This window comes from Rhinatrema bivittatum, chromosome 1 (genome assembly GCF_901001135.1).
Source record: "Rhinatrema bivittatum chromosome 1, aRhiBiv1.1, whole genome shotgun sequence".
In the NCBI taxonomy this organism is placed as follows: domain Eukaryota; kingdom Metazoa; phylum Chordata; class Amphibia; order Gymnophiona; family Rhinatrematidae; genus Rhinatrema; species Rhinatrema bivittatum.
In genome coordinates, this window is record NC_042615.1 from 363,074,672 (window position 1) to 363,095,643 (window position 20,972).

General features: G+C 41.7%; 1 protein-coding gene across 2 annotated transcripts in view; it reads left to right on the forward strand.

Annotated features, from left to right (window-relative positions):
- The window catches only part of UBA6 (ubiquitin like modifier activating enzyme 6), a 370,281-nt gene that overhangs the window by 258,511 nt on the left and 90,798 nt on the right, over positions 1-20,972 (forward strand). For both annotated transcript variants that reach the window (XM_029600749.1, XM_029600742.1), the window contains exon 21: positions 20,881-20,970. In XM_029600749.1, the coding sequence (XP_029456609.1) occupies positions 20,881-20,970 (90 nt within the window). The remainder of the gene's footprint in view (positions 1-20,880; positions 20,971-20,972) is intronic.

Genomic DNA, 20,972 nt, shown 5'->3' on the forward strand with positions numbered 1-20,972 from the left:
GAGTGCATTGTTTGCCAATTAGTGAGGTGTAATCATACATGAATTTTAAGGGTCCTTGGTGTATCAAAATGGCTGATAAATCAGATGGCTGGTGAGAGCAGATCATGAAGTTTAAGAAGAGTAGTAGTTGCTCTTAGCTTCCATAAAGGCTTCAAGTAAATGTAGTGCATTTGTGGTAGGAATCCACAGTACCTGAACTCTGGAAAGCTGGAGTAACCTTAAGGTTGTATTGGAGGAAAGGAGATGTGAACAAATACTGATTAATGAAATTTTTGAAGCTGAAAATTGTGCAGCACACTGAAATGTACATAATTTATCATACATTGTAGTCATGTATAATAGGTTCATCTGGTCTGTCCATGTTCCCCTTCCTGTGCACTGCTGTAGACTCTAAAACATTTGGCTTTCTTTACTTCCTCAAAATTTGAGGTAAACCCAATAAATCCAGCTATATATACTACATGAAATAAATAATTGTAGACCAATTAAAAAAAAAACAAAAACACTAGTGACAATCAGTGCAAAGAATTCACTTTTTAATTGGTATGATATTTTTTTAAAGGGCAATCATGTTTGCAAGGTTTTTATTGAAACTTGAAAATAGCTTCACAAATGTACTGCTTGAATATAAATCATTACCCTTAAAACTTTTCAAAAGTGAAAAGTGTTATGCTGAATCCTTTCTTGAATAATAAAGCATTACATTTTAAAATCCGACATCATAGTCGCTTTGGAACATAATGCCATAGCATAGATAATTTCTCATGTAGTCTAACACAAAACATACAGAAGAGGAAGAAAAAACTTATCTTAAAAAGTCAATGATGATATCACATCCTGTTTTCTTCTAGATGAGAAGACAGCACCTCTACTGCTTTTCCTGACTAACAGGTCGATACAGTAACGTTGAGTTAAAGATTCCCCGTCTGTAACGTGCTGGGGGCGCACAATACAGACGAGTAAGGCCATCCAGCGATACAGTCTCCAGTTTCACGCGTCCTTAGCGCTTCCTAAACCCTTTCCTAAACCCTTTCCGCACCCAGCATGTAAATGAACGAAAAAGCTGTATAATGAAGGAATTAGCTATTCCCCTGCGATACTGTAACGGGCGCTGATATTATCTCCTCCGTAACCCGCTGTTCTGCCGCGGCCTTAACCTGCTAGTTTACCGCCTCCCCCTAGTAGGAGTTAGTGTAGTGTAGTGTAGTGTAAAAACATTGCTTACCCGCCCTGGTCCCGTCCGGTCTCCTGCAGCCCCGTCCGGTCCCCTCCTCCCGAAGCAAAAAAAAAAACCAAACGAAAAAGTAGCAAGGCTCGGGCCTGCTACGGTAAGTGTAAAAAGTGTAAAAAACAAAAAACCTGTGTGTTATATAAAAAAATAAAACAATTTTAAATACCTGTCGGAGGGCCGTGGGTCCAGGCGGCCGGTGGGCGGTGGGCAGCCATCAGCGGCATCCGGTAGTCCCTTCTCCCTTCCTCACGATTTCGCACGGGGATTCATCCAGGCAGAGGGAGCCGACGGCGAACGACCTCCGGCTCCCCCTGCCTGGATGAGTGCCAAAATCGCACGGGCGGGTCGGCAGCGGGGGGGGGGGGGGGGGGAGCAGCGGGGGGGCGGCAGCAGGATCCGGGAGCGGCGGGTAGGCAGCAGCGGGGTCCGGGGGACAGCGGCAGCAGGATCCAGGGGCGGCAGTGGCAGCGAGATCCGGGGGGCGAGTAGCGGCAGCGTGTTCGATCGGGCAGGTAGGTGGGAAAAAAAGATGGCTGCCTGCACGGGGGAAAGCTGCAATTGGCCGCTGAAGACGTGACGTCACACCCCGTGACGCCAAACGTCGTGACGTCACGTCTTCAGCGGCCAATTGCACGCTTTTCCCGTGCAGGCGGCCATCTTTTTTTTTTGCCACCTACCTGCCTGCCCGATCGAACATGCTGCCGCTACTCGCTCCCCGGATCTCGCTGCCGCCCCTGGATCCTGCTGCCGCTGCCCCCCCGGACCCCGCTGCTGCCTACCCGCCGCTCCCGGATCCTGCTGCCGCCCCCCCCCCCCCGCTGCCGACCCGCCCGTGCGATTTTGGGAGAAGGGACTACCGGATGCCGCTGATGGCTGCCCGCCGCCCACCGGCCGCCTGGACCCACGGCCCTCCGACAGGTATTTAAAATTTTTTTATTTTTTTATATAACACACAGGTTTTTTGTTTTTTACACTTTTTACACTTTACACTTTTTTACACTTCCTGGTGCCTGTCATTTCAAATGTCATTTGAAATGACAGGTACCAGCGCACCCAGGTTACTGTATAGGCGCTGTTACAGCGCCTATACAGTAAAATGGGTTGCGCGGGCATAACCCTTCCCTAACGCTTCACAGCCGCGGCATGCATTTGCATGCGATTAGAAGAGAGAATCAGGCGTTAGGTCAGGAGAACTGTGCGTGCGGGGAGGAAGGGTGCGCCTGACACTGCCGCACTGTTTTTACCGCGGCCTTACTGTATCGAGCCGATAGTCTTGATTCTGCACTCCAATGTGTGCCTGCTTCTGGGATGGTCCCAACCTTAAACTGCTGTTTTCTCATCTCCCTAAAGAACTCCTATTTTATACATTCAACTCTGGTCACACGATTCAGATCAACCAAAGAAACTTTCCTTAGATTCCAGATGAGGAAATGCGAGTAAAAGTGCATGCTCATAATAATCCTGTTGCGTTATCCAGTGTTTTAAGTCTGTTTTCCTCCTTTGCTATAATATGTACTGGTCTAAAAACAGGAAAACTGCAATCAGAAATGACACCTTCCTGTAGTTGACGTAAAATCTTTTTTTTTTTTATATATACTTTTTTCTGTGGACAAGCAGGATAATGGGCAGACACATAAATGGGGTGATGTCAGGTGGTGCTGAGATGGATAAGCTCTCTTGAGATAAAAAAAAAACTGAGAAGTTTTTCTAACCATGCATAGCTACCGCAAGAGGAGTCTGTCTTTTTTCCTAATACTGGTGAGCAAGGATGTAGGTTTTTTTGCTTTCCTTCAGCCGCTCGCCAAATTATTTCTTTCATTTTTTCTTGAAGTATTTTTATTTTGTATCACTAGCCTCCTTTAAAAAATGTTTCTATTACTTAAAATTTCAAACATTTGAGTTTGAACTGGTTTCAGCTCTCTTTGTGATGGTGAGCAAACTAGCTTCAAAGAATGTTCTTTGCTGTTCCACAAGATGTTTTTTTATAATACCCGCATGACAACTGTGTTTACTGCTTGGGTCCATAGCATGATGTGCCTAACTGTACTGCCTGTGCCTGAATGTCACCCAGGGCCATAGGATCCAGAAGCATTAAGTCTTTTTAATATAGTCTTAAGCTTTTGGCCTAACAAAGCAAAAAAACATCACTAACTGAGGAATCATCGCCTAAATCAAAAAAGGCAGTCTGCTCATTCTGTGTGCCATGACTCTGATAAGTCTTGGCACAGATGCCGTTTCCCCCCTTTTTAAGGAAGGAGAAAGGAATGTGCTCTTAGCACACAGGTGCCAAAACATGCCCTGGGGGGGTCACAGACATTCTCATCCCTACTCAATGCAATGGAAAGCTTTTCTATCCCAGTCTTCAATTGCTTTGGCTCGAGCTGCATGGATATTAAGTCAGCTAGTCTTTTTTGTGACATTGCCTACTAAAGTAAGCAAAATTATTCTAGCATCGAGAAAATGTTCTACCAAACTATACAACTTTTAAATGACAGAAAATCTTTTCCTTGTGCTCGAGAGTCAGTCAGGACCCTTTTAAATTCCCTGTACCCCTCTTACTTCAATGTCTCTTAAACCTGTGACTTGGGGTTCATCTTAACACTATACAGCATATCATGAAAATTCAGAGGGGATTTTTATCTCTTAGCAACCTACAGCTGCCAAATTTATGAAAATCCTAACTTATATTTAAATCTCCCAATTAAACATACACTTACTACTTTGAATCTAAATACAGTTCTTGCTCAGCTAATGAAATTTCCTGTTGAATCTTAAGCAAAAGCAGATCTAAAATTCCTTTCTTCAAAGGTTTTGTTTTTGAGCTACCTTCTGTGTGGATAGTAAGCAAATTACAAGCCCTCATCTTATGTTCTCCATACATCCAGTTTTTCCGTAACACGGTTTTGAAAATATATCCTTAATTTCTTTCAAAATGTTCTCAGTTTCATTTAAATCTGTTCATTGTATTGCCACTGTTTTTTCCCAGACCCTTCATACACTGGATTGTGGAAGAGCTTTATTCTTTCTCGAAAGAATAAGGCCCTACAGGAAGCCTTCATAGCTGTTCCTCTCCTTCATCCCAGTCAAACAAGTCAGTTAAAACAAGAAAAGGTTATCCCCTGTCTCCTCTACTGTTTGACTTGGCCATTAAGCCCACTCATTTCTTTTGACTCCTGCCATAAAATATCTTTATATGTTTGCAAAGCCCTTTTATATCTCGCTGAACTGTCACATTATTTACCAACATTAATGCAACTTCTGGATATACATGGCTGTGTTTCTGGATATGTTAATTATTCCAAGTATGAGATTTTACCGATTTGGCCTGAATAGGATTCTGCCAAGGCAAGCAAATATCTTCAATCTAGCTCAAACCAGTATTAAATTCCTGGGTAATTGGATTCTATGGGATCCCAACAGGTTTTATAAAGAATCATGTACCTATACTGGACAAAATTAGGTTCAATTTGGGCAGGTCGTCGTCTTTTCCTATTTCTTTACAGGGGAGTGTACATTTAATAAAGGTGTTCATTTTACCTAGGTCATTCCTATCAATTTTCATATTTCCCTTGTGATATTCTGGGGGCTACTTTTCAGGCTTTGATGTCATATATATCCAGTTTTGTGCTTTTTGGCATGCCTGCCTGTATGGTTAGGTGCGGATGCTCCACAACCATGGCTCACCATGAAGTCTGGTCGGGCTGGGGAGTATAGTTTGTGATCATTGCTACAGATGCCTTCCATTTCTAAACTATATTATATCTTAAGGAGGAACAATCCAGATCTAACACATACCCTGGGAATTTGGAGATCACTGTGTAAGAAGTTGGGTAAATGGACTTTGTATGCCCTCCATTGTTAGAAATCCTCTGATATCTCCTTATACATTCTCTCCTGATGCTGATATTTGCATTCCTCTGGATTGTGGTTTCTAGGTCAACTTCTTGAGGATGGTACTGTTAATTCCTTTACTGAGCTCATAGAAGTTTCACATTCTTAATCATACTAGATGTTTATATATGCAAAAGCATACAGACATAGAGGTTGTCTGGAATTGAACCCAGTCTGGAGGAATGTGAAGTTATTGAGATTTTATGCTGTGAAAATGAAGGACGTCATTTGATTTCTGCTCTGTATATGTTAGAAATTAAATTATCAGGAATAATACAGCACTGGAACTCATTTAGACAATGGAATACTGATTTGATGGGTTCTTTAGATGTTAAAAACCAGGAAGCATGTTTGGAAAGCTTCCAGGCACATGTCCATTTGTTCTAAGAACCAAGAACTCATGTTGAAATTATTACACTGCATGTATCGCTCTCCTTTTATTTTTTTGTTAAATTTATTGCTTCCTGTTGGAAAGTCTGTGATCAAATGGGCATTTATTTACACATGGTGGGAATTGAAAATGTCTAATCCTTCTGGTCCCAGGTGGTGGAGATTACCTCGACAATGTGTGGATAGCTGTTGCCCATTGACCTTTTTTCAGTCTTTTTGGCCTTGTGAACCAACAGATCCTGCATGAATGGGCAATAGAAATAGACAAATCATCTTTTACATGCAACACACTGAACTATCGCACATATGTGGAAACGCTCCCCCCCACCCCAATCCATTTCTTTTTGGGAGGATGATGTAGCTGAAATTGCTAATCTTAAGAGATTGTTTATGCTTTTCAGGAGCAGATGGGCTGTATCATCATGATATATAGTTCCCCTACTGGAGTTGGAGGGGAGAGGTACTTAATGGCCAGAATTGAGTTAGAATAATTCTAATATGTTTTCATGTTTTTTTTCTCCCCTTTTTCTGTTTCATATTGTTTTGTTATTACTGGGCTTTTTGTTATGGACCACCACTCAATATTATGTTGTATGTGGATTTGAACCATGTCTTCTTTATAATGTGCCTTGTTTAAAAAAAAAAAAAGCCAGTTACAAACAAATTTCCACGTTGATTTCTAGTTGCATCTTTTATTGCTATAGTCAACCAGAACAACAAGTTATTTCTCCCTCAGAAAGGAGATTTAATTTAAAAAAAAAAAAAGGTAGCTTCTAAGGTGAAAACCTTGTACTCTTTCCCTTAGTTGAGCAGAGCCTGGTTAGGGTGCTATGCTAGTTTCCTTTTGTCTCTTCCTCTCCTATATCTCCTATATAAGGCCTGAGCGATCGGCGCCCAGACCCGTCGGGGTAAGACCTTCTTGTCTCCCCTACCCCCGGCGAGCCCAGCCACCGATCACGCCGCCAGCCGCGCCGCCCATCCACGAGGCTCTGGGACCCGCCCACCAACCAGGGGACAACCAATCGGGAGCGGAGAGGGAGATTTAAATTAAACAACCTGCAGGCGCCGCGTCTGAGCGATCCTGACCTCCGTTGCCGCTGCTACCGCCGCCGCTGCTGTGCTCACAGGAGTGAAGGCCTGCGCGATTGGCGCCCAGACCCGTCGGGGTAAGGCCTTCTTGTCTCCCCTACCCCCAGTGAGCCCAGCCACCGATCGCGCCTCCAGCCAGCCGCGCCGCCCATCCACGCGGCTCTGGGACCCGCCCACCAACCAGGGGACAATCAATCGGGAGCGGAGAGGGAGATTTAAATTAAACAACCTGCAGGCGCCATGCGCCTGCGTTGCGCGCCGAAGGTGCGCAACAAAGGGGCTGGCCCCTTTGTGCGCCCCTTCGTGCAGCCACTGAGTCCAAGTCCAAGAAGAAGAAGAAAGAGAGAGAAAAAAAAAAAAACCAAAAGGAAAAAATCATCTCCCAATCTTGACCTCAGTCACCCCTCCATCTGCCAAGAATCGATCGATTACAAACGGGATATGAACCCGCTCTTCCTTTGATCAAGACCCTCTGAGGTAACCCACAAATTCATATCTCTTTATGGAATTCTAGGTTAAATCTAAGCTTCAGCCCACAGCGACGCTTCTGCATATCCAAAAAATCTAGTCCGAGGGAAAAAAATAAATAAATAAAAATACTGGACTCCCACTCGGATCTCACCCAACCCCAATTTTCTACAATTGATCTTCTTCCTGCCTTACTCAATCTCTAACATTCATCATCCTGACTTCATTTCAACCGTCATTCAACTCCCTGCACTCATTGATCAATCTTCAATTAGCATCATTCATCTTCCAGCATTCATCAATTCAGATTTCACTCAGTCTCACTCAACCTCCTGAAATCTATAGAACAACCTCCAACATCCTCCACTCGGTCTGCACTCAACCTCCAGCATCCACCACTCAGACTGCACTCAACCTCCAAAATCCACCACTCGGACTGCACTCAACCTCCAACATCCACCACTCGGACTGCACTCTTCTTCCAACATCCACCACTCGGACCACTCTCAACCTCCAGCATTCACCTCTCGGACCGCACTCAACCTCCAGCATTCACTTTTCGGACCTTTCAGTCTCTTTCAACTTCTTGTACCCTTGTACCCTTCACCCGATTTCCTCTCTTCCACTCTTCCTCTCCCTCACCCAATCAAAGATGGTGACATTCTCCAACCCTCATCTCCAAAACAGACACAGTCACCTTATAAACATCCTCCTATTGAAAAACAACAAAAACTTACTTTGTCTCACCTTCCTTCTCATCAGTGCTCAGTCCTTGTCAAAGAAACACGTGTTAATTTCCGACATACTACAAGAAAATAACCCTGACTTCTTTGCCATAACTGAATCCTGGTTAAAAAACAACGATCAAGTAATTCTGAACCACCTTATCCACAATGACTACGATACCTTTTCAATTCCACGTAATTACAAAAGAGGAGGAGGCCTGCTACTTATTATAAAAAAAAACACTTTTCAATGAAAATAATCCCACATAACCTCCCAAAACAATTTGAAGTTACTCTTTTCGACTCCCAACATCTGCAAATCTGCCTTGTATATTGCCCACCTAAACTGCTTGACAGCAACATCTTTCCGCTCATTGAACTTCTTATTTCAAATATTAACATAAAAAAACCTTCTATCATCCTTGGTGACTTCAACCTACATACGGATGCCAACCCCTATTCTCCAAGCTGCGAAACCCTACTTGACATGCTTTCACGTTTAAACTTCATCCTTCAAGTGAACAACCCCACTCATAAAGCAGGTCACACACTTGACCTGATTTTCACCAATAACTTCTTCACGAACACGTCCATTTCTCACAACCCAGTTCCATGGTCTGACCACCATCTATTACTTTGCAAGTCTCAAACGAACTACAACAACCCTACAAATAATAATTCGTCTAAAAACTCCTTCAAATTCCGTCCTCCTTTTCAAACTAATCTTCTCCTTCAAGAGCTGGGACCTCAACTAGCGAATCTAGATCTATCAAACATAAATAACGCTATCCAATCCTGGTCTTTAATCACTGAAACAACCGCTAACTTCATTAACCCGGAGAAGATCAAACGCCTAAAGAACAAAAATGAAATTCAAAACCCCTGGTTTAACACCACCCTAAAAAATATGAAATCAGCCCTCAGGAAAACAGAGAAAGAATGGCAAAAAAACAAGCTGCCTGCTACACTACAAAAATACTGTACACAATTAGCGGTCTCAAAAAATCAATTCAAAACACAAAACAGAACTACTACGGCTATAAAATTATAAATTCCTCTAACAAACCCAAATCCTTATTCAACTTGGTAAATAACCTCATTTCCGATATATCCATCTCCAACGCAACAATTACCAAAAAAAACCTAAGCCAAGATTTAGCCATCTTCTTTAAGGACAAAATCTCCAAAATAATAGATACCTTCAACACCACTTCAAGCTTCAACTTTCAAACATCAACAAATAACATCTCTCCTTGGCTCAATTTTAGTCCTATCTCCATCTTAGAAACAGAAAAAATGCTGAAAAAAATCAACCCTGCACGTCACAAACTTGACACCATTCCCACCCGAGTACTTAAAGAAATTGCTTATCCTTTAGCTCCAACAATTTCAGCAATCATCAACAAATCGCTCGAGGAAGGAGAGCTGCCTCCCAAGTTAAAAATTGCCACATCACTCCTTTATTAAAGAAAAAAAACCTCAACCCAGAAGACCTAAACAATTACCGCCCTATCTCCAACCTCCCCTTCTTCACCAAAATGATAGAGAAGGCGGCTTTGAAACAACTCAACGAACATCTAGACGATAACAAAATTCTTTATCCCTCCCAATTTGGCTTCAGAAAAAACCACAGCACTGAAACCCTCCTACTTAACCTTTCCAATACCATCCTAAGAGGATTTGACAACAAAAAAGGATACCTTCTGATTCTTTTAGACCTCTCTGCAGCCTTTGACACAGTGGATCATAAAATTCTTATCTCCTGTCTCGAATCCATTGGGCTAGCTGGCAAAACTCTTAGTTGGTTTACATCCTTCCTCAATAACAGACACTTCAAAGTTTCTCACAACAACAGTTCATCGAACCCCATCCCACTCGAAACAGGTGTGCCACAAGGATCAGCACTTTCACCCATTTTATTCAACATCTACCTTACCCCTCTATGCCATCTCTTATCAAGACTTGACATAACGTATTACATGTATGCCGATGACATACAAATCCTCATTCCAATTTCCTCCTCAATTGAAGATGCTATGTCAAAAGCAGCCTCACACCTGGATGCAATCAGAAACATGCTAATTCATCTTAAATTATGTTTAAATACGAGAAAAACCGAATGTATTCTAATCGCCAAAAAAATTCCAGGACATAAAACAATTCCACCCTTCCACTTTGACAAGTCCCTCATCCTTCTTAAAGAGAGCGTTAAAGACCTGGGATTTTGGTTAGACATTGACCTAAACTACAAAAAACACATCTCTACAAAAATAAAGGAAGGCTTTCACAAACTTCAAATATTAAAACACCTAAAACCTCTGCTTCACCCCCATGATTTCAAAACCGTCCTACAAGCACTCATATTTTCCGGCTTGGATTACTGCAACTCCCTATTGATCGGCCTTCCAAAATCTTCTTTGAGACCCTTGCAGCTTCTTCAAAATGCTGCAGCCAGAGTACTAACAGGCAAAAGAAAAGCTGATCACATTACACCTGTTCTCAACCAATTACAGTGGCTACCTATTGAAAAATGAGCAGAATTCAAAGTTCTATCTATACTCCACAAAGCAATATACAAAGCCGACTACACTGCCTTTGATGACATCATTCACATACATCACTCTCAACGAACAACAAGAACTACTAGTAAAATTCATCTAGTGATTCCCTCACTTCCACAGGCCAAATTATCCTCCACCAGAAACAGAGCCTTCTCCATTATTGGCGCAAAGCTTTGGAATTCGCTACCGCATTTCCTCACCAATCAAGAAAATTTAAAATCCTTCAAAAAAGACCTAAAATCCTGGCTACTCAGCCAATCTTTTAAAGACAGCACTCAATGACTTTATAGTATTTAACATAGCCTGCTATCTTAAAGTATTAACATAGCCTGCTATCTTTCAATATCCCCTTTGGTCAATCTCCCCCTGTTTCATGATTCAGATGCCCCTGTTCATGATGTTCCCAGATATCTCTGTTCAGTTATTCAGGGTTTCTACCCTGTGTTATCTTGTTCTATTCATTCTCCTTGCTATGTCATCTCTCATTATTGTTAATGTTTTAAATTTCAATCATCGTTCAATGTAACATGTTGTTTGTGTATGTAAACCGGAGTGAAGGCAACTCTGCTATACCTCGGTATATAAAAAACGCTAAATAAATAAATATTTGTCCTTTATTCCCTTTTTTTATGAATTTCTCCTTTAAAGTTGTAAAGGAGCAAAAACAGTCTTAAAAAAAAATAGAAAAGTCAGCAGTGCAGCCAGACAGATGGCTGTCTGGGATACCTGGCTTGAATTGTCGGGGCTAAAGGATTGGGTGAGTCACTGAATCTGTGGACTCTTGCAGGGTGGAGGCTTACTCTGAAATGGTGGCCGCTGCAGAGTGAGGGAAGAAAATGGTGCTGTGCACAGCTTGTAATCTGAGGAAAGTACAAGGAAAGACAAGTCCAAACTTTGCTGTGGCTACATTAAAGTTCAAGGGAGGTTACGGGGCAGTGATTTTTATAGCTCTGGGAGGATGCTCTGTGCAGGTAGACTTAGCCAGGTAGCCTCTTCTAATCAGAGAAAGGAAGGGTGGGAAGGAAGGTAGAAGTGTTGCTCGGAGATTTTAATCTGACTGATATGTATTAGGATGGTGGTTCTCAACTTTTTTCCCATCATGACACACCTGACAGTCCACGCTCACATGTGTGAACCACTGCTCACTACAATTCACAGCGGAAATAAAAAAAAATAAAGGTCCAGTATTATTTTTATTGTTAAGAATGACACAAGGGAAAGATAAGTATTCTGTCTGAAGAGAAATTGCATAAATAGTAAACATCCCACACCAAAACAGCACCAATTTCCAGCACTTAAAAGGTAACTACCTTACCTAAGAAAAGGCAACACTGAAAATATTACACCAGGCCTTAAGACACCAATACATCTCCTATTAGGAAAATGGACCAAGTCAAGCTGCTATAGAGCCCTACACAGAAACTACACACCAGCAGAAAACCTCACCTGAATCATATGTCTGACCCTCACTTAATAAAGAGACCAAAACTCATAACTAGAAGCATGCAGACAAAAACTGAATTGGAAACCACAACATGCCAGAGTCTCTGTATGTAGTGGGCAATTCCAGTCCTCGAGGGCCACAAACCTGTCGAGGTTTTAGGATATCCTAATGAATATGCATGACATAGATGTGCATGCAAATCTCTCTCATACATGTTCATTAGGGATATCCTGAAAACCAGACTGGTTTGTGGCCCTCGAGGACAGGAACTGCCCACCCCTGATGTAGTGTAACAAAGGAAAAAAAGAAACATCACCAGTCCTTATAAAACAAATCAAGAAATATAAAATCAGTAGCAGTAAAACCATACTAACAAAAAGAACAGATTATTTCAAAACAGCGGATGAATGGAATATCTAATAATTAAAAACTCATATAAAAAATTTCTAAATACCAATAAAATATTTCAAAATAGCAGACACAAAGACCCAGTAATAAAAAAAAATAATGACAGAAAATTTTTTTTGCTCTGCATACCTGGGAACGTTTGACATCCAGGCGCCCTGAGATTGTTTTGAATTAGCAGGAGGAGGGATGGTTTGCTTGCAACATTTTCCTCTCTCTCTCTCTCTCTCACACTGGCTCTCAATCACTCACATGCTTTTTCTCTCTCATGTATAGGCTCTTAATTACACACTTACACACATGCTGTCTGTCTTTTTACGCTTACACACACAGGTTTTCAATAACACACATACATGCTGTCTTTTTCTCTCACACACAGACTCTCATTCACATGCTTACAAACCATGCTCTCTCTCTTTCTCTCATTTACACACAGGCTCTCAATCACATACTCGCATGCTCCCTCACCTAAACCAGCTCTCAATCACACACATACTCTCTTTCACATATACAGGCTCTCAATCATTCACATACATGCTATCTCACTCACACAGGATCTCAAACACACATGCTTGCTCATTCACTCACTCTTCCCCTCCCTCCCCCGAACTAGCGGCAGCAGCAGCCTCCTCCCAACCCTAAAGGCAGCAGCAACCTCCTTCATTTTCAGCCCTCGTGGAGAAAGGAGTCCCATCGGCCGTGAGGGTTGACGTCGTTCCTCATTTTAGTCCGAGCTGCGCTGCTCATCCTTCAGGCCGCGCCTCTCTCCTTTTCTTCGGGCCGATGCTGCCCACATTAGCATGGTCTCTTCTTCCCGCACATGCACCTGCACCTGCTGCTCACCACTTCCTCTTTCGGGGCGTGGGAAGAAGAGAGCATGCCAGTGTCACTGACTCCAGCTGTCCTGCCATGTTCTGCTGGGCTATCAGCATTTTAAGCCCGGGCGGAGGACCTATTTCGCTTGGGTAGGGGGAGCAGCGGGGGACCGGGAAGTGTGGCAACACATCAGTTAAGAACCTCTGTATTAGAGTATGCCTGCTGCAGAATCTGCAAAAAAGTAGAGAGATGTTGGATACCTTTCAACGGGCTATGTGCAGACAAATAGTGACTGAACCCATGAGAGCGAAGCACTACTGGATCTGCTTCTCACAAATAGAGACAGTATCTCAAATGTCTTAGTAGGTGCCCACCTGGGTACTAGGGATCATCGGATGGTATGTTTGGATACAACGGCCAAGAGGGAGGAAAGTCACACTAAGATCAAGGTCCTGGATTTTAAAAACACAGACTTGGGTAAAATAGCAACATACCTTGAGGAGCTAGAAAGCTGGGAGGAAATAAGTGAAATGCAGCAGCGGTTCATATTAAAAGAAGCTATAACAAGCTGACCAACATTTTATGTAAAAATAAAAAGGAAATAAAAGTAAGAGAAAAAGGAAACCAATATGGGTCTTCAAGGTGGTGGCTGAGAAAATAAAGTCTAAAGATCGGCATTCAAAAAGTACAAAGGAACTCAAAAAGAGGAATACAGGGAAGAATATCTGGTGAAGCTGAAGGAAATAAGGAAATAATTCAGCTCATTTAAAACGAATCGAAGAAAATTCTTTTTCACTCAGCACATAATTAAGCTCTGGAATTCATTGCCAGAGGATGTGATTACAGCAGTTAATGTAACTGGGTTTAAAAAATGTTTCCATAAGTTCCTAGAGGAAAAATCCATAAACTGCTATTAATTAATAAGCAATAGTAGTTTTGGGTAATTGTCAGGTACTTGTGACCTGGATTGGTCGCTGTTGGAAACAGGATACTGGGCTCGATGGACCCTTGGTTTGACCCAGTATGGCATATGTTCTTCAATGGAAGAAAAGATCACCAAAGATGTGAAGTATGGTGACAAAACATTTTTCAGATATATCAGAGAAAGGAAGAAGACCAGAGGTGCTATTGTAAGACTGAGAGGAGAAAGGTGTGGAGAAAGACAAATAGCAGAAATATTTAAAAAATACTTGTTTGGTTCTCACTAAGAAATATATTAAAGGACCATTGCTGGCCAGCAAGAGTACAGATGACAGGGGGGTAGATATTTATTTATTTATTTAATTTATTTAAAAACTTTTCTATACCGTCGTTTAGTAGTATACCATCACAACGGTTTACAAATAGGCACATAAGTCTGATTAGGATTATAAAGTAGGTGCCAATAAAGTTTCGGTTACATGATTCATATAATATACGCTATTTGGATTGTGGATTGAAAGTTCCATTTATATGAATAATAGGATATCCATATGAGAATACTGTACTCTTAAATTAATCTTTAGGTATGAGAAAAAATAATAAAGGAGGGATAACTGTATTTGTTGACTTTTAACAGTGTGCCGGAGTTCTGTTTCTTGTCCGCTAGTATTCCTTACTCTCCACTCTCATTGTGAAAAGCTTTTTTGAAGAGCCACGTTTTTAAGCTTTTTTTAAAGAGTTTTAGATCTTTCATTAGTCTTATTTCGAGTGGTAGTGTGTTCCATAATATTGGACCGGCTAGGGATAGTGCTCTCTCTCTTACTTGCGTCAGTTTTGCTGTCTTTACAGAGGGAATGGTTAGTAGAGCTTTGTTGGCTGATCTTAGATTTCTCTGGGGGACATGATATATTCCTATGTACAGAGGAGAGTGTTTTAAGTGGAACTAGGAAAACTGAAAGTGGAGAAGGCCATGGGGCTGGCTGAGATTCATCCCAGGGAGCTGGTGGGTCCATTGAAAGACTTGTTGAATAGATCCTTGGAGATGGGAGTAGTGCTGCAGGACTGGAGAAGGCGGTTATGTATTAGGCTAGAAACTACTGACCAGTTAGCCCTACTTTGGTGATGGGAAAATTGATGGGGAGACTGCTAAAGGACAGGATAATGAACTACTTGCAATCCAGTGGGTTACAGTATCTGAGACAACATGGTTTTACTAGAGGAAGGTCCTGTCAAATCTTTTTTTTATTTATTGGGTAACCTAGAGAATTAGATCAAGGAAGAGCACTCGATGTGGTTTATGTGGATTCAGCAAGGCTTTTAATATGGTCCTTCATAGGAGGCTCACGAATAAAATGAGAAGCCTGGGAGTGGGTCCCAAGGTGATAGAATGGATTACAAATTGGCTGACTGACATACGTCAGTGAGTAATGGTAAATGGAATCTGTTCTGAAGAAAGAAGAGTAATAAGTGAAGTTCCGCAAGTATCAGTTCTGAGCGATATTGCGGAGGGATTAGAAGGTAAAATTGTCTTTATGCAAATGACACTAACATTTGCAGTAGAGTGAACTTGCCTGAAGGAATAGACAGAATGAGAAGTATTTGAAGGTTTGGCAGTTGGGATTCAGTGCCAAAAAGTGCAGAGTCATGCATTTTGGGGTACTGCAGTCTGAAAGAATTATATTTGCTGGGGGATGAAAGACTGAGCACAAACTGGAGAGAGACCTTGGGGTGATAGTATCTGATGATCTGAGGGTGGCAAAACAGTGTGATATGGTGATAGCTAAGTCCAGAGTGATGCTGGGATGCTTCAAAAGAGGCATAACCAGGAACAAACAGGGTTTTTAGAACATCCTGGGCTGGTAATTCTAGTAGCACTAGGCAGGCCACAGTGGCCTTGGTATTTAGACCTCATGTGGTTGTTACAAGGAAGACCTTTGAGACTTCCTTCCCACAGGGAGTTGCTTTTGCAGAGTCTGGTTCTACATGAAGTTCCAGATCAATTTTTTCTTATGGCCTGGCCCTTGAAAGCACTTGTTTACTGAAAAAAAGAGTTTTCTCAGGCTGTAGCAAGCACTCTTTTAAAGGCTAGAAACACTTCTGCTTCATTAGCTTATATACAGATTTGAAGAGTTTTTGAGGATTGGTGCTCCGGAAGAGTGTACTCCCTCCTAAAGCATTGGTGCCAGTAAATTTTTTTTTTTTTAAACAGGAAAGTCTTTCCAAGGAGGGTTTGACTTTTAATTCCTTGAAAGTGCAGGTTGCAGCTCTCGCATGCTATATGAGATACATATTTGGTAGACCCCTGTCTTCTCATCCAGTTGTCTCATTTTTTTAAAAGATGTCAAGTATATTAGGCCCCCGCTAAGGGGTCCTTTACCTTCCTGGGACCTAAATTTGATTTTGTCCTTTTTTTTTTTTTGGCAGTTTGGGCCTATTGGGAACATTTCACTGAAGCATTGAAAGTGTTTTTTGTAATGGCCATTTGTTCAAAGAAGAATTTCAGAGTTGCAAGCGCTTTCTTGCAGAGAACCTTTTATATTGATTTACAAAAGATATGGTCAAGATTTCTACAGTCCCTTCCTTTGTGCTGAAAGTGGGCAGAGCTGTTCATTTGAATTGGACTGTTAAGTTTACCTTCTTTCAGCAAGCTTACAAACTTGGCTGAATGTAGGTTACTTCAGGCTTTGGATGTGAGGAAAATTATTTTTGAGATATCTCAAGGTCATTAATGCTTTTAAGAGATTGATCATCTCTTTATGCTGTATGGTGGAGTGTGAAAAATCAGGCGGCAACTAAAGCTATGATAACACCTTGGATTAAAGATATTACAGAAGCCTATCTAGATTCCAGTAAGTCCTTACTGTTGTGTCCGGTGCCCGATGCCCTCTCTCCGCCCTCCTTACCTCTCTGGCGCCTCCCTCTCCGACAGTGGGAAGATTGGCTGCCGCGGCGTTCTTCTTCTGCAAGTCTTCGGGCGTTCCCGGACTGGCTCGACGCTGCTATCCATGCTATGCATTAGCTTGCAAGAAAGACTGAGGAACACTTTGCAGACACTGAAAACATTTTGGGTTTTTTTGACCTCTGAGAGCTTTTCCATTTCAGCACCATTCAATGATGTTGCCACACGTGTCTAATTTTGTCTTTCTGTGGAGAGCATCAGTAAACATTTTTACTTTTATAAACTTTTTTTATTTTGAAGCAGTTTTTATTGAAAATTGTTGATACACTATAGCAAGCACACAATACACAATTATTTAGAGTAGGGGTGAGCAAAATGTCCCATGGGCCAAATCAGGCCCGTCAGTGATTTTTATCCAGCCCAGCAAATGTTTTAAAATTAACGTTAGGTGCTGCCCATGATGTTTGCTGAGTGCCAACATTATCAGCAAAGGCTCATGCAGTCCTCATTGAATGACGCTGGGACTTGGCATTTGCTGCCGATGGCACCCGAAGGGCTGGAGAGGGTAAGCGGACAGGCGAAGACATACAGCAAACCTATCACATCTTTATTCAGCATGCCATGCGGCTCAGTCGCTCACCTGCCTGCCCGCCTTTCCCCTGTATAAGGATTGTGATTGGCTCTTACATTTGCTGTAAGAGCCAATCGTAACGTATACGGGGGAGAGGAAAGACCTGGTGCGCCAGTAAGGTGTAAGGGACAATGAGGGTAGCATGGGAAGGAAGGTGAGTGTGTGAATGGAAGGGACATGAATGAGTGGGAAGGAGAGGGTGAGTGTCAGGGAAGGGAATGAGTGGGTGGGTGGAAGAAAGGGGCTAGTGACTGAGTAGGAAGGGGTGAGAATGAGAAACAAGAGGGTGAGTGACAGGGAAGAGGAGGAATGGGATGGGAGGGAGATGGTGGGAGGGCATGACTAAGGGGTGCGTGGGAATGAGGGGTGAGTGACTGAGAGGGGAAGGGTAATGAAGCAAGGGAAAAGGGTGAGTGGAAGTGAGGAGTGAGTGGGAGGGAAGATGGGATTGAGTGGGAGGGTGAGAGATGGAAGGGAAGAGGGGGAGGGAGTTGTGACAAAGGGAAGGAGGGTGAATGACTGAAGGTGAGGGAGGGAGGGAAGTAGAAGAGGGAGGTGAGAAAAAGAGGGTAGAAGGGGGCATGAGTGTGTGTGTTTGAATGAATTTGTGTGTATATGAGAGAGAAGGGAGGACGTTTGTGTGTACCCTACTCTCTCTCTCCCCTCCCCCCCCCCCCCCCCCCCCAATATTAATCCAAATCTACTATCTCAGGGTGACTGGAAATTAAGTTTTCAGGTATGGAAAAGGGGGAATTGTTTTTATTCTTAGTTTTAATTATTGGGTATTTGTCTGCTGTTTTGAAATATTTGATTTTGGGGAAATATTTAAAGTTTAAATGTTTTTTTTACCTTATTCCTAATTATTAGGTGTTCTATTTGTCATCTGTTTTGAAATAGCTTTTTATCATTGATGGTTTGTTTCCCCACTGTTATGATTGATTTTATATTTCTTGATTTTGTTTTATGAGGAATGTTAATATTTATTTTTTGCATTATTGCACTGCGTATATCTGGCTTTTAGGGTTTTCAGTCCACTGTTTTGGCTGCACCTTACTATTTATTCTTTATGGCCTGCATTTGTGACTGAGGTGAGGTAGTCTGCTAGCTGGGAAAACACCTCGTACCTGTTGGGTTGAAGGTTTTTCTAATTTTCGTAGAAGCTGGGATCCATGATTGAAGGGGCTCTTTGGGTGCTAAAAATGATGGCACTTAAGCCTTCTGGATACTGAAATGCCTGCAGCAATTGGTAGAGATTTGATTGCTGTGTCTAGGCCGCGCCCTGACTTGACACGCCCCACCCTCCGGCCCGCATTGCACTTGATAACTTGTAATGTGGCCCCAGCAAAAAACGATTGCTCACCCCAGATTTAGTCATTCTAAATATGCAATATGTCAAAATTCATACTGTAGTACTAGAAAAATGGCAAGATGGATAATTGTTTAGAACTAGAGAATATTTGCTAGAAAATCATAGTACCCAATAGTTTTTACTATTATTGCTAAAAGCTGTTTTATATCTTTCTGAAGCAGCTACTTCTGTGAAATCTGCTGTCTCATGCAAGTCTAATCCAGCTGGATTGCTGGACAGAATCGCACCTTGTCAATACGCTGCAATGTGTGCAGAAAAAAGGGCAACTCTTGTTCCTGCAAACTGTGCTAAGTGTATCTGATAACAGCTGCTTCTGTCCTGCTTCACTGACTTACCATTCACCTCTTTAATCTGCGACAATGTTCAATATCCCGAAACAAGACAAGGAAGCCATCCCATTGACTTCATAACCAAACCAGGTTAACTTTATGCTGTTTTACAAAGTACAGAACTCTGTTATAAGGATAACCTGATATGTTCAATATATAGGGGCTCCCTCCTGCCCCCCTTTCTCACCCCAAAAACTCCTAGCACTTTGAGGTTTTCTCACAAATAAGATTCAATCCCAGATTGAATCTTATTTATTATTTTATGTATTCCAGGTAGGGAGAGGCATCTGAATTTTTATAAGGTTTGTCATACTTCGTAATTTCATCGGTGCCGGAATTTTTCTCCAAATTTCCTTTAACATTCTAATCTTCTTTTTCATCATACATTTAAGGCTGAGCAGTTTGACACAACTCTGCAACTGGTCAGCTTTGTATAAACTGTAAATTTTGACAGTGCCACCATATGTTAGATGGATTTGTACTCCATATTCTTATGTCCATTTCATACCGTTGTTGATGTCACTTTAATTTCTTGTCAGGTTTCTTGTTCTGTTGTAGTAAGTTGTGTCCTTTTGATGAGATGCTCAACTTTGAGAAAAGGAGCATTTTGAGAAAAATTCAAGCTTTAGCACATTATGAAGAGAAAAATGACTACCTGCTGTATTTTTATTCTATCAACCAATATTAGAGCTAGAGGAAATTTCATGAAACTAACAAGTATCTTGTTATCTATTTAATGTTTGGGTACTTGCCAGGTACTTGTGACTTGGATTGGCCACTGTTGGAAAGAGGATACTGGGCTTGATAGACCCTTGGTCTGACCCAGTATGGCAATTCTTATGTTCTTAAATTCTTATGAATCAAAATGAGCAAAGTATTTTGGTTAGCAAACAGCTGGGCTATGGAATTTGTTGCTAGAGAGTATGGTGGAGTCTAGTGTATAGCTGAGTGTAAACGAGGTCTGAACAAGTTTCTGGAGGATAGGTCAATACAAAATTTAGCCAGATAGACTTGGGTGTCTTCATGTTTCTGGGAGTGAGCAATATGGAATGCACTTTCCTATTTGGATCTGATGAGTTCTTCCAAGTGCCCCAGACATTGTTGGAGGCAGGATACTGGGCTTGATAAAGACCAATGGTCTGTCTCAGCATGGAATTTCTTATGTTTTTAAAGATGGCAAACTGCTGCTAGTAACATTCATGTTATAAAATTGGAGTGAAAGAGAAGAAAACAGGAAACTACATAATCTCCATGTCTGCGACAGCACTCATGCTAGGCAGTGTTTAATTATCTATCATTAATACACTATTCAAAGGAAGGAGATACCTTTTCAGACTATAGTAACTAGGTTCATAAGTTTGTCAGTTTTATCTTAGCATGCAGCTGGTCCCTGGGCCAGGCTGATTCCCTCTGAGCAGGAGTCTGAGCTACTAAAAAGAATTACAGAGCTCATCATTTAAAAATATGTATTTTCCTCCACAGGACATAGAGCCACAATACATTCATGGTTGAACAGTTCAGTGTGTGCTGGGTATGCTGAAATGCTATTTTAAAAATTATTCCTGTGCTTAATTGGATTCCTGGTCCCTTCTAAGTACACTGTTTGATCTTTGTTTTTGGTGGAAATATATTTTCATGAAATTTTAGATTAATAAGTCTGCTTTTCTTTTCAAGTAAATTACAACCCTTTACATTTTTTCCCCTTTAACAGCGAGATCCTCCTGAAGAAGAAATACCATTTTGCACTTTAAAATCATTTCCAGCTTTTATCGAACACACCATACAGTGGGCTAGAGATAAAGT